General features: G+C 44.1%; 1 protein-coding gene across 1 annotated transcript; it reads left to right on the forward strand.

Annotated features, from left to right (window-relative positions):
• The first annotated feature begins 6 nt into the window (after nucleotides 1–6).
• On the forward strand, nucleotides 7–591 carry LOC105530995 (keratin, type II cytoskeletal 7-like). Its single transcript, XM_011968765.1, has one exon. It carries the CDS (start codon nucleotides 118–120, stop codon nucleotides 406–408), a length of 291 nt encoding a protein of 96 aa, XP_011824155.1. The 5' UTR covers nucleotides 7–117; the 3' UTR covers nucleotides 409–591.
• The last annotated feature ends 13,667 nt before the right edge of the window (nucleotides 592–14,258 follow it).

Genomic DNA, 14,258 nt, shown 5'->3' on the forward strand with positions numbered 1-14,258 from the left:
CGTGCCAAGCTGGAGGCCGCCATTGCCGAGGCTGAGGAGCGTGGGGAGCTGGCACTCAAGGATGCTCATGCCAAGCAGGAGGAGCTGGAAGCTGCCCTGCAGCGGACCAGGCAGGATATGGTGCGGCAGCTGCGTGAGTACCAGGAACTCATGAGCGTGAAGCTGGCCCTGGACATCGAGATCGCCACCTACCGCAAGCTGCTGGAGGGCGAGGAGAGCCAGTTGGCCGGAGATGGAGTGGGAGCCGTGAATATCTCTGTGGTGAATTCCACTGGTGGCAGTAGCAATGGTGGTGGCATTGGGCTGACCCTCAGGGGAACCATGGGCAGCAATGCCCTGAGCTTCTCCAGCAGTGCGGGTCCTGGGCCCCCTGAAGGCTTACTCAATCCGGACCACATCCACCAGTAGCAGGAGTGCCCGCAACTGAGCTGCCTCCCACCACTCCATTCCTCCAGCCACTGCCCACAGTCACAAGAAGATTCCCATCCCTGCCTCCCATGCCTGGTCCCAAGACCATGAGACAGTCTGGAAAGTGATGTCAGAATAGCTTCCAATAAAGCACCCTCATTCTGAGGAAAAAAAAAAAAAAAAGTTAAAAACAAGAGAAGAAACCTGAGAGAACCCGCTTCCAGTCTCCTGTCTCCCTTTGTGCTCCACCTTGTTAAGATACAATGAGAAGACCTCTGTCTGCAAACTGGAAAGCAGCCTTCCCCAGACCCTGGATCTGCAGGCAACTTGATCTTGGACTTCCCAGCTTCCAGAACTGTGAGAAATAGACATATGGTGTTTAAGCCAGCCAGTCTATGGTAATTTCTTATGGTAGTCTGAGCCGACTGAAACAAGCTATGCCTCCCTAAAAACCATGCAGCTGGACAGAGCTGTGAAAGAGCCCAGGTGACTTCAGAATCCCCACACACACGCTTTCATCATTCTCATTACGCCTTTGGAAACTTCCATTTCAGGGAATTGCCTGTCCCTAAACAGCATTATAAACAGGCAGCATAATATAATAAAGAGAGCACTGAGCTAGGAATCAGGGCACCTAGGGTCCAGCCCAGGTTCTGTTATTAGGCACCTGGGTGACGCTGGGCAAGTCACTTCAGCTCCATGATTCTCATCTGTAAAGCAAGCAGGCAGGCCCATGACTATTCCATGGGCTCTAAGTTGCCTTCAAGCATGAAGGCCAATGGCTCAAGCCTATCTGACCATTAATTTGTCCAATCAGAAAGGGATATATTTGCATAGTCAGGGAAGCTTGTTTTTAAAACTACCCCTTTTCTCTGAAAGTAATTGTGAAAGTGCAGAGAGAAGACCCTTTGGTTCTTGTTTAAAATTCAGGATCTTGAGTATTTTTCTTAAATATGGTTCCTAGTTATCTGTTACTGCATAACAAGCTATCCCATAATGTAGTGGCTCAAAACAAAATGCACCACCTTTCACAACTCTGGATTGACTGAGCTCAGTTGCACGGTTCTTGCTTGGGGTCTCTCATGCAGTTACAGTCAGGTGGAGCTGGAGCTGAGGTCACTGAAGGCTCAGCTGGGCTGGACATCCAAGATCCCCTCCCAAAGGCTGTCAGTTGATGCTGGCTGCCAGGCAGCCTCTCAGGCGGGGCACTAAGCAGAGCCCCTTCATGTGACCTCTCCATGTGTCTTGGGCTTCACCCACTGAGGGGTGAGTTCTGAGAGGAAGTGTCCCCAAGGGTGAGTGTTTACAAAAGAGAAGCAGAAACCACAAAGCTCCTATGACCTGGCCTTGGAAAACCCAGAACATCATTTCCACCACATTCTGTTGATCAGACAAGTCAGTAAAGGCAACACAGATTCAAGGGGAGAGGAATTCATTCCACTTCTTAATGGAGAAGTGTCAAGGTCCCACTACAGAAGAGTGTATCCCCTCTAAGCATCGAATTCTCCTTTTGCAAAATAGTGTCTCTAAACCAAGATCAGACTCCCATCCCCTTTTATTCTTCCAAGAAATTACTCCTGCCAGTTCTTCAATACTCAAGAGAACCCCATTCTCCCTGGCTCACTTCTCTGCTCCCCTACACATCCAAAATCACATGTACCCTTTCTCTCTGCCCCTTCTTAACTTGGGCCATCCCCCAGCCATCGCCTCTCTCAATGTCCCCTCATCTTAGAATAATAGCACCAGCACCACCTCTTCCTGTCTGGGGAGGTCAGGTCAGCAAGTGACTGGATGCGAGGGTGTGGTGGGCACCTCTGATGGCCCAGCTGTGCCAGCAGTGACTGGCAAAGCCACCCTTCTGAACCAAGAGCAGAATCCAGAGAAGGAAAGCATGTATCTTGTGAACATTTATTATATGACAAGAGTGAGTGAGCAGGAAGCTTACGGCCACCATTAGTGTACAATGAAGCAATTCCAGAGTTGATGCATTTCAGCAATTTCACATCTACAAAACCCTCTGCCCAAAGGAAGCCAAATCTTGCTCTGTGTGTGTGTGTGTGTATGCACGCGCACACGCGCACGCGTGTGTGCTCAAGTTTCAGAAACTCCAAGTGTCTTTGGAATCTTCATATGGATCTAGGAATTCCATGGGGTCCTACACCCTAAGCCATGTATCATGGAACTCTTCCTTCCTGGAAGGCCACAAAATATCCAATCTTGCTCACAGGATGAGCTCCCAGAGTAAGACCTCTGGCCAAGCCCTGGGAGTGATCTGATTGTATCTCAGATGTCTCAAAGTGTCCTAATAAGAACTGAACCACCCTGCTAGTTTCAGTAGAAAGGATCCCTGTTCCCATCACCATTCTCTTGTAAAGAGGCCAGCCCCAGAGAACACTTTCATTATCTAATCATCTTAACTTGCATAATTATTTCCCTAAAAGTACAATTAGCAGATACACTTCTGGGATTTAAATATATAGATAGCACAGGCTAATAAAAATAATTGTATCACATAAGGGAAAAGAAGCTAAAAAAAAGAAAAGAGAGATAGTAAAAGATTTAGGAAAAGACACGGCAGAAGTGAAACAAACAGAGCAGTTGTGAGGAAAAGCAGGGCGAATGAATGGGAAGGAGAAGGCAGAGAGAGAGAGAGAGAGATGGCTAGAAGAATAAGTGGTAAAACCTCATGAAAAAGCATTTCCAACCCTCCATCCCAGCAGCAGGCGGGGCCAGAGCTCCATGTGCTGATCAGGGAACCCCATAGAAAGAATCCCAGCCAAGATCTCCAACTCAGGACATTGCTCCTGCCCCACCTTCCTCTGCCTCCCCAGTGCCTTATCCTCAGTGCCTCCCTCACTGCCTCATCTCTCCTGGATGACAGCTTGTCTGATGATGAGGATGCTGCCTCCTAGGCCCCACCCTCAGTTCCAGAAACCAGAATTTTTAGAGAAGTAACCTTTCCTGCCCCAGTACCCTGGTGGGGCTTCTGGACACTGCACTACAGGCTGAGCCCCATGTCCTGGGATCCCACGTGTGTGGGAATAGGCATCAGGCAGCCAGTTGCACTCACTGCTCCTTCTTACAGCCCTAGAGGATATGAGCGTGCAATTCAGAACGTACTCGGGGGACCAGAAGACCCATGGCAGTAATGAAGTTCCTCACTTCCTGCAGTCACAGAGAAGACGTGGTGAGGACTAAGCCCAGGATCTGACAGTAAGGGCTGCAGAGCTGTGGAGCCCGTTAATTCTCATCCCTACGAGACCTCTAATGACAAGGTGAGGGCACTGGTGAAGAAGCAGGGGCACTCGGAAATCAGTTGGGGAGCTTTAACTGACAGAGCAGACAAATTCCATCTGCCGAATTCCCCTATACCTTCCTAGCTCTCCAGGATGGGGTGTTAACAGCTCCATGCAGCTGGCCCCAGGGCTATGAACCATCCATCACATGCTGCCCACACTGCTATCATCAGTTCCTTTGTAAATTAAGCATCTTAAAATTATCCCGGGGTGAGTATGTCAGCTGTTTCCTGTGGGTGCCCTAACTGATATAGGTGTTAATAAATGTTAAGAGGGGAACAGAGTGCTATGGCCTAATACATTTGGAAAAGTCATGGCGAAACCTAACCAGGTTTTCCAACTGCAGAGTTTAGTCAAATACTAAAGGTACTGAGATATAAATGTGCTTTTTATTCCTGTTTCAGTAGGAGACTCAAAAGAAGAATTGGAAACCCTAATCCAAAACTAAGAAGTTAGATGTTAGCTAATCTTCATCTCAGTCTGGTTCCCAGTGCCTCACAGTAGAGTTAAGAGCACTTTATGTTTCAGAGGAAAAACAACAACAGAGGCTGATACCAAACACACAGAGGGCAACCCCCAACTGAGATTTAGTTCAAGAGATGGAGACCAACTAAAGAGGAAGGGTAGGATTTCCCAGGCCCTTGGGTGATGTGTGGGGATAGACAGAGATGGGTATCTTGGAGCAGCAGGACCTGAGCCCCAATTCCAACAGTTCCATAGGGTGGCCTGAGTTCCAATGGAAGCTCCAGTAGCCTGGTGCCCAAGGGAAACAGACATGGAGTCAGTGACTTGAGAACCTTGGCCAAGATCCCTGTGCCCAATGTTGGCGTGGAAACAACAGAGCCATCCACTGTACAGGGCTCTCATCAGTGACCATAAGGGACTTGTGGCCAGAGGCTCATCCCCAAACTTCCTATGGCTGTCATCTCCCCAGAGACCCTGCGAAATCCCAGAGAAAGGGGAAACATAAGTCAGATTGATCTGTTGCCAGTTAGAGGGAAGCAGAGGTCATCCCTAGATGCCTGGCTATGACCCCTGGATTCCATCATGGTGTGGGTGCATTCCATCACGGTGCATGTGCATTCCATCACGGTGCGGGCGCACATTCCATCACGGTACATGTGCATTCCATCACGGTGCATGTGCATTCCATCACGGTGCATGTGCATTCCATCATGGTGCGGGCGCATTCCATCACGGTGCGGGCGCATTCCATCACGGTGCGGGCGCATTCCATCACGGTGCATGTGCATTCCATCACGGTGCGGGCGCATTCCATCATGGTTCATGGGCTCTTATCAGTAGAGCTTCCAATCTGCTTGTTGATTTAATGGCTTAATTCCAAGTGGTTGGAAATGTAAGCCCTAATGCAAGGATAATGGGCAGAAAATTGTAGGGGCGGTGTTCCTTCCTATATTTGCCAGTCATAGCTCTCACTGTGTAGTCCAAATGGCACAGCCAATTTGCCCAACACTGATAAATTAGATGCAAAACCAACCAACTGTTCCAATCACTCCTCATCAACTAAGATCTAGAAAGAAGAGCTGTTCTTACCTACCCACCTTATGGAAGTCTATTTTCTGGCCTCCTTCCCTCTCTCCCAGAGGTATCCTCTGCTCCTTGTGCCCCAGGCTCAGCATTGGACTTGATAGTCCCATGTGCTAGACCTGGAATTACTAATTAAGTCAACAGGTCTTCATGGAACGCCTGCCACGTTAGGCAACAAAGGGCATACAACAGATTGCACAGTATTTTTTTTTTTTTGTACCAAAATGGATACTAGGTTTTCTGATTAAAATGCTAAATTGAGCGTGTGAAACCCTCTAATTTGATGGAATAAATGATAAAAGCCAGCAGGGACACAGAGAATGAGACAGAAGTCAGTAGCAGATAAGATATTTCAGTCCACTTTTTCAAGGTGGGGTGGGAGAAGAGGAGCAACAACTGTCCTTGCAGAGTTGAGAAAGCTGTGCTCTGAGAGCCTGCAGAGGGTGCCAGTGAGGCAGGAGCCAATTCACCCAGCAACACCCACAGAAGGCTTGGCATTGGGAGGCAGCGGGTAAAGACAGTGGAGGGGCTGAGCTGAGAAGGAGATGTTGGTTGAAGTCAGTGTGCAGAACAATTAGACCCCCAGGTCTCCTCCAACCCTGAAAAGCCACCTCTCTACTTATCCTGCCCAGATGGTGGAGCAGAGGCTGATCCTCTAGTTCTATTGAACTGGAAAAGCTACAGGTACAAATGCAGGAACACCTGGAAAAGCAGAAGACAGAGTTGAGTCTCAGAGTTAAAAACAGATATGAAATTCTCTATCTTGAATAGTAAGAAATGCGCTCTCTAACTCTGTTTTTCCACCCAGGTCCAAGAATCAAAACAGGTAGGTATACAAACAATAATAGAGATGAGATAAAAGAAAGAAAGAGAGAGAAAGAGACAGACAGAGAGAGACAGAGAGAGAGAGACAGAGAGAGAGAGGAGAGAGAGAGATCCTGGTAAGCAGTTGACTTTTTTGAAGAAAGAGAATTCTCCTGTCTCCTCACACCAAAAATTAAAAAGATCTATAACCTGCTTGGTGCTTGATCACCCTACAGGAAAGCCAATAATAAGTCCTCCTCCCCTAATATGCATCATACACACACACACACACACACACAGAGAGAGAGAGAGAGAGAGAGAGAGAGAAAGAGAGAGAGAGATTCCAGTGATTTTTTGGGATATAGATGACAGTTATGGAATACGAAAAACAACAACCAAAAGTAACAGAACCAAAAACTAAAGAAAACAATGCAGAGAGCAGAATACATTTTCCAAAAAAACTTTACTTAGCATCACTTAATGTAGAGGAGAAAACACCGCAGCCATTGAACAAAAAACAAAGGATGTAATTTTTAAAAAGAACAAAGAACAGAAAACACTCTTGGAAGGTAAAAGTGTGATAGCTAAAATCAAAAATGTAATAGGATCATTGAAAGACAAAGTCAAAGAGATCACCCATCATGAAGAAAATAAGAGACAAAGATGAAAAGTAGAAAATAAATTTAGAAGATAATCCAAGAAGTTCAACAATTATCTAGTGGACGTTGCAGAAACAGAGAACAGATAAAAATAAAAGAAAATCATCTAATATGTGCTACAGAAACATTTTCCAATGAACTGACATGAGTCCCCTGTTTGAAATGATTCTGATTGCCCAACATATTAAGTAAAGACCTCTCATCAAGGTTCCTCATCATGAAATTTTAGAAAAACAGAGCTAAATATAATCTCTTAAATTCTTCCAGAAAGGAAAAATATCACATCAAAAGATGTGAAATAAGAATGACAACTGACTTTTCAGTAACCACAGGGGAAGTCAGAAGACAAAATTCTGAGGGAAATTTATTTTCCATCTAGAATTGATTTTCCAACTAAACCACAAATTCAGTGTGAGGATAGACTAAAGACATTTTTAGACCTCCAAGGCACATTCAGCATCTCAGGAAGCCCCTAGATATGTAGCAGAAGATATGGAGAAGAAATCCAAAAAAGAGAAAAACATGGATCCCAGGAAACAGGGCTCCAGACAGGAGAAAGGAAAAGCTGAGTCTTCAGATGACAGAAAAGGAGAGTCTCCAGATGGTGGCTTTGCAGCAGGCCCAAAGAGCAGTTCCAGATGGAACTGGTTCTATGGAACATCATAGAGCCATAGCAATTGGAGGTCTAGTGTGATTTTCCAGTCTCCTGTGGATGCACAGCAGTGTCATGAGTCTTTAAGTGTGTGTGTTCCTCTCCCATTCACAGCCTTCCCTGATCTCCTTCAACTGTAACCTATTCCCTTCCCCTTCCCCTCACCATTGTCCTTCATAGGGGAAGGAGTGTCTGACCTCAAATCTTTCTGGTTCAAAGCCAACCCCTTCACTTCTGCTCTTGATCATCCCTTTGCATCTCAATCACTTGCACCATTCACTTTGCATTATACAGGCATCTCTCTCCCAACTTGCTCCTTCCTTTCAAGTCTAAAAATCTATGTCACTTGAAATTATCACCTTATCTTTCCCTTTCTCTTCTATTCTGAACTTATTGGGGTGGGGGAAGGTCTGCACTCATTGTCCCCACTTTCTTATCTCCTAGTCACTCTTTCATGTAAACTTGCTGTGATGTGTTTCCACCCACATCCAGCCGGGGACATTATTCTTGCCATGGACACCTCCCAACTGAAACAAATGCTTCTCAGCTCTTATCTGACTTTATTATTTGGCGCATGTGGTTCCTGTGACTGAGAATTCTTTCCTTTCTCTCTCTCTGTGAGCACATCCTGTTTGATTCTTTCTCTGTCCTTTTGGGCAATCCATCCACTCATCCAGAATACATTCATTGAGCACCTACTCTGTGCAAGGCTGGGCACAGAGCTCACAGGCTGATGGAGGAAACAGCCACGGAAACCAGCACATTCTGTAAAGTGCTGCAGATGCAGCGAGGAGGAAACCAGCACATTCTGTAAAGGAGGTCACAGGGGATCCAGGGGAGCACAGAAGAGACAATTGTTTCCACTTAGGGGAGAGCTTCAGAGGGAGCTGAAGGATGACTGAGCACCCTCCGGAAAGACAAGCAGAGCCATGCAGACCTGAAGGAATTGCTAAGGAAGCAAATGTTGGTGGCCTGACACGGCCCAGGACACCAGCCCCTGGGAGATGTGTGGAGTGGCTGGAGGACAAAGGTGGGAGGTCTTCCAATCACCTGATCCTCATCCTCCACTAGCTCCCTGAAGACGGTGTCCCATCATGGTCCCCCTGTCCCTCTTTTCTTTCCTGCTCACAATCCACTCCCTGGGGGTCTCTCATTCACCGCCTTCTAGATGCATGAAATGGAACCCATTCTCCTCCTGTGCTCTCTGTTATTGTTAATGGTATCATATCTCTCGGCGACCAAAGACACTTAGGATTCATCTGGACTCCCCTGTCCTTCCCCCCACACCTTGCCTCAGCAATATCCAAGCCCCATCAATCCCCACATCCCTCTCACATCCACCCTGTGGCCAGGCTCTCAGCATCTCCAAGGTGAACTATTATGAAGGCCTCTTAACTGCCTCAAACCTCATCCTCCCTCTCCATGCGAGCCACCAGGGGATCTTTCTAAAGCACAAATAGGGTAAGACTCTCTCCTTCATTTCCTCTCACCACAGCAGGCCTCCTCACGCTTTCCCAAGGGAGCTCCCCTAATCTAGCAGAGCTGGGGGCCACACTCCATCTGAGGGGACCAGACGGGAGCCCAGTCTGAAAGTTCTGCCAGGATCCACTCAGGCTGGTTCCAGTGTTAGGATAATTCTTTAAATTACCTACCTACAGAATCACTCAACCTCCTCCCCAAGGATGTTTAAGTACAACTGATACCCCAGGAAGATTGCTCTGCATTTATTTCTCCTGGACCTTTGCATTCTCTTTGACACACCACCTCATGCTGCCATAACCACCCATTTTCCCCACTGAGGAGCAGGGGAATGCCAGGTTCTCAGACCAGCACATAGGCCCTTCCAGTCTGGACCATGCCTGGCCCTCCATTACCACCTCTCACCTCTCCCCACCTTGGACTCTGTTCCAGCAACACACTTCTGTACCTCAGACTGTGTTCCAGCAATACACTTCTGTATCCTCACACTCTAGAACTGGGCCTGCGTAGAAAAACATTTCAGTAATTATCCTCTGGTTTGGAAACTGTCTTCAACCACAGGGCGCCTCTCACTTTAAAACTTCAGGGCTCCCAGCCTGAAATGGACTTCTAGAAAACTCACCATGTTGTATTGTTACTCTTATTAAAGTAACAAATTTCTCACTTTTTATAAAGTACACATGTTCTTTTTTTTTTTTTTACAAAAGTAACACAAGAAAAAAAAATGCAACAACCCTCACACCCTCATTGCTGCCAGAATAAACCAACATTAACACTTAAACATCCTTTCAGACCTACTTCTATTCTCATAACTTTGTGATTTTCCATGTGTCCATCTGTGGCACAAAACAGTGAGCTCCTTAGGGGCCCAGTCTTACATGCCCAGCACCCACAGAATGCCTGATGTGTGCACTGAGGGGTAGGGACTCCCTAGAAGTTATGTCTCCAGTAGCAGGAGACCCCCCCACTTCCTGCATGAGGCTCCTCTCCTTCATTGACCATCAGCTTTGAGCTCAAAGCCCTGGGCTCCTCCAGTCCCCCAGCTCCCTCCCCACTGCATCATCCACCCTCCCCACCTGTTCCTGTTCCCTAAGTTCCGCTCTGGGGCACAGATCTGGCAGATGAGACTCTGGCGGCCCTTCTAATTACAGGGGAATTGACAAGGTGGGGTGGAGAAGTGTATATTTTTAGCCGTGGTGAAGAGAAGGGAGATCAAGAGAGAATATGGTCTGTCGGAACTTTCCTCAGCTCCTGCTCCTGAGCTCAGCAGGATCCCAGGGTCTTGAACTTGAAAAGTTTTGGAAAGAAAGCAAGCAAGAAAGAAAAGTCTCTGGGGAGGGAGGGGAGGAAAACAGTTACCATTGATGTCAGAATATTTGTTTTGGAGAAATTTGCAAAACAGTGAAATGTGTTTACTGTTCAATGTGGGAGCGCTAACAAGAAATAGATACAGAGGCAGCATGACGCTAACTGCCTTTGACACTGGTGATGGCCCTTTGGTTGGAACAAATTCACCCAGTGCCGAAATGGATTATTTCACACATCTGTTGTCTTGAGAGCCACCCTTTGCAAATATTCTAATGCCCAAATTGGCTTATCTGTCCACTTACTCATTTATTTGAAGGCAGATTGGTGTGAGGCATCAGGCAGGAAGAATCCTGCAAGGATCCAGGGGCTGGAGGCTGGGGAGGATGAGGTCAGCTGATGGGAACCACACCCAGCTCCAGGTGGAGCATTGCACTCTAGGGCCATCTTGGAGCAATGATACCCAAGAATCATTCTGACCTGCCAGTCAGAACAATACCATTCATTTAATCTGCCCTGCCATTGCTATTCATTTAATTTTCACAGCATACAAGGGGGAGGGAACTCTTATCATCCCAATTTAACAGATAAAGAACAGAGGCACACAGATGTAATGTCACCCAACATCAGTGACACTGTTTGGTGTCAGAGTTGGCATGTTGGCTGAAGTCCTTTGTCCCCCACTGCCTGACCCTTTCACATGTCCTAATCTTTGAGAAAGGAAATCAAAGCCCTTCTCTCCAGTCAACAAAGCCACACTTTGTCAATACAGCTCATGAAGGCCACCCACACTCGCCATCTCTCTCTCCACCTGGGCCTGCAGTACACCCAGACAGGCGAGCTGGTCCCTGTTCGTAGTTTTCATACAGACACAGGGTTTCGATTTAAGGGGTCTGGAGATTAGGCTAACACTGCCTATGATAATTAGAATAATAGTGTCTATTTACGTGTTTCTAGTGGTTGATTTTTTTAATGCTTCAAATGTATTTTTGAAAATAGGCAGCATTGATATAGTTCAGAAACGACAATCAGGTACCCACATCCATGACAACTCCCATTGACTGGTTAACAGCTTCCTGGGATGACCTCTGAGTTGAGATGGGTTCTGAATTCCAGATTTTGTGGGAAAGAATCCTGGAGTTAATACATACCATCTTCTATGAGCATGAAATGATTAAGGGATGGCTTGAGGGCTGCATACAATAGAGTCACATTATAAACACATTTAACTCAGATGCACGCAATCATTCAGATTCTACAAAAGGGCAGAGAGAAAAGCAAATTTTTTAAGTGTGAGTGATTCTATCCACCCTTACATTCAGTGATCACATCCCTTTGAGTGAGGGAAGAATGGGCTGTCAACCTCATACATCTCCTGGCATGAGCATCTTACTACACTAAATGGGATTCTGGTGCTTGAAAGAAATAGCAAGTATTTTTCTAAAACACACCTGATAAAACAAAACTCTGATAAAAGAAATCAAAAACTAACTAAATGAAGACATGTTCCATGTTCATGGATAGGAAGACTCAATATTGTCAAAAAATCAATTCTTTCCAACTTGATCTCTAGATTCAATGCAGTCTCAATCAGAATCCCATCAACTTGTTTTGTGAATATTGACAAGCTGATTCTAAAGTTTATATGGAGAGGTAGAAGATCCAAAATGGCCAATATAAAATTGGAGAAGAACAAAGTCAAAGGACTGAAACTACCTGACTTCAAGATTTACTATAAAGCTACATTAGTCAAGACAATGGGCAAATTGATCAATGGAACAGAAGGGAGAATAGACCTACACAAATAGAAATAGACCTACACAGATTTAGTCATTTGATCTTTAACAAAGGAGCAATGGCAACGCAATGGAGAAAAGATAGTTTTTGCAAAGGAGTGCAAATTAAAATAATAAGATACTACTTACTACCTACTACACTGAGGATTATTTTTAATATGAAAGTTAGGGCCGGGCGCGGTGGCTCAAGCCTGTAATCCCAGCACTTTGGGAGGCCGAGACCGGCGGATCACGAGGTCAGGAGATCGAGACCATCCTGGCTAACACAGTGAAACCCTGTCTCTATTAAGAAATACAAAAAACTAGCCGGGCGGTCCCAGCTACTCGGGAGGCTGAGGCCGGAGAATGGCGTGAACCCGGGAGGCGGAGCTTGCAGTGAGCTGAGATCCGGCCACTGCACTCCAGCCTGGGCGACAGAGCGAGACTCCGTCTCAAAAAAAAAAAAAAAAAAAAAGAAAGTTAGGACAACACGCCTTGATAACAATTTTATAAAACATACCACAACTTTTAAAATATCCATCAATTCCACTTTAATTAATGGTGATTTGCACAATATAAAATAACAAGAGATGTTAATAAAATTAAACTAATAGATATGTTCACTACAGCAATAACAACAACAATAGGAAATTCTAAAACAACCACAATATCCAATAATAAAAAGACAGTTCAATTTAGTACAATGTATACAGTCACTGAAAATTATGTTGTAAATAATAATCTGAGAAAGTATTTATAACCTGAACAAAGCTATATTGCATTGTTGCTTTTGTGTAAATCCTGTAGGATTTTCTACAAAGACAGTTATACTAACTGACAAAAAAAAAAGTTTATATATGGTAATAAAATCATAAAAATCATACTTTTATTCTCTTCTCCCAATATTTATACATAGTTTATTTCTACATATTTGAGAAACTACACAATATTACTACTTTTGCATTAAACAATAAATTATCTTTAAAGATATTTAAATAATAAGAAAACATACTTTTATGTTTATCACTGTAATTACCAGTTCTACCACTGTTTATTTCTTTGTGTAGATCCAGATATTGATCTGGTATCATTTGTCTTCTGCCCAAAGGATTTCCTTTAACATTTCTTGTAGTGCAAATCTGCTGATAATTCTTCCAGCTGTTGTATGTCTGAAAAAGTCTATATTCCTTGTATTTTTGACAAATATTTCCACTTGATTTAGAATCCTAAATATGAAAGCTTTTTCCCATATACTGTAAAATACTATTTCACTGCATTCTGGCTTAAGTTGTTTCCAACAAGAAGTCTACTGTCATCCTCATCTTTATTCCTCAGTATGTAATGTGTCTTTTTAGCCCTTGCCTGCCTTGAGGATTGTCTCTTTATCACTGGTTTTAACCAATTTGATAATGATGTGCTTTGCTGTAGCTTTCTGCATATTTTTTTATGCTAGGATTTCATTGAGCTTCTTGGATCTATGGTTTTATAGTTTTCATCAAATTTGGGGATTTTTTGGCTATCATTGCTTCAATTTTTTTTTGTCTTTTCCCTCCCACTCCTATTTTCCTTTATGGACTACAATTACATGTATATTAGACAGCTTAAAATTGTCCCACAGCTCACTGAAATGAAAACTTTTTCAATTTTTTTCTCATGTGTTTCATTTTGATATCTTCAGGTTCATAAATCTTTTCTTCTACAATGCCCATTCTGTTATTTCTATATAGTGTGTTGTTTATATCAGACATTATAGTCTTTATAACTGCAATTTGGAACTCTTTTTATCTTGCATGTCTTTAATGAACATTCTGAATTTTTCTTCTACCTTGTTGAATATATAGATACAATATGCTAAGTGTATTACTGTCTCTATTAATGCTATCACCTGTGTTGTTCAGGAGTCAATTTAGATAGATTAATATTTCTCATTATTGTAACTTCTATTTTCCTGCTTCTTTGCATGCCTAGTAATTCTGTATTGAGTATAAATCATTGTGAACTTTGCGTGGTTGGGTGTATACTTTCACATTCCAATAAATACTATTGAATCATGTTCTAAAATGAAGGTATGTTAAATAAAAATAGTTTGAATCTTCTAAGTATTGCTGTTAACTTTTGTTAGGCAGGACCAGACCAATTTTTAGTTTAGGTATAATTTTTTCCCATTAGCTCTTCTGAGTACACTATCTTATGCTCAAGGAATTGGGTAGAATAGTTTGAGGTTTGTGTGTGTGTGTCTGTGGCATTGTTTTTTATTTTTTACTGTTTCTCGTGGGAACAAGACTTATTCTGGCCCTGTGTGGGCTTTGATATTGCTTGTTCTGATCTCTTC

Source organism: Mandrillus leucophaeus, unplaced genomic scaffold (assembly GCF_000951045.1).
Source record: "Mandrillus leucophaeus isolate KB7577 unplaced genomic scaffold, Mleu.le_1.0 Scaffold86, whole genome shotgun sequence".
Lineage (NCBI taxonomy): Eukaryota > Metazoa > Chordata > Mammalia > Primates > Cercopithecidae > Mandrillus > Mandrillus leucophaeus.

Bases quoted from the DNA above. Each gene is read 5' to 3' on its own strand.
- LOC105530995 (XM_011968765.1), top strand. From the start codon at position 118: ATGGTGCGGCAGCTGCGTGAGTACCAGGAACTCATGAGCGTGAAGCTG.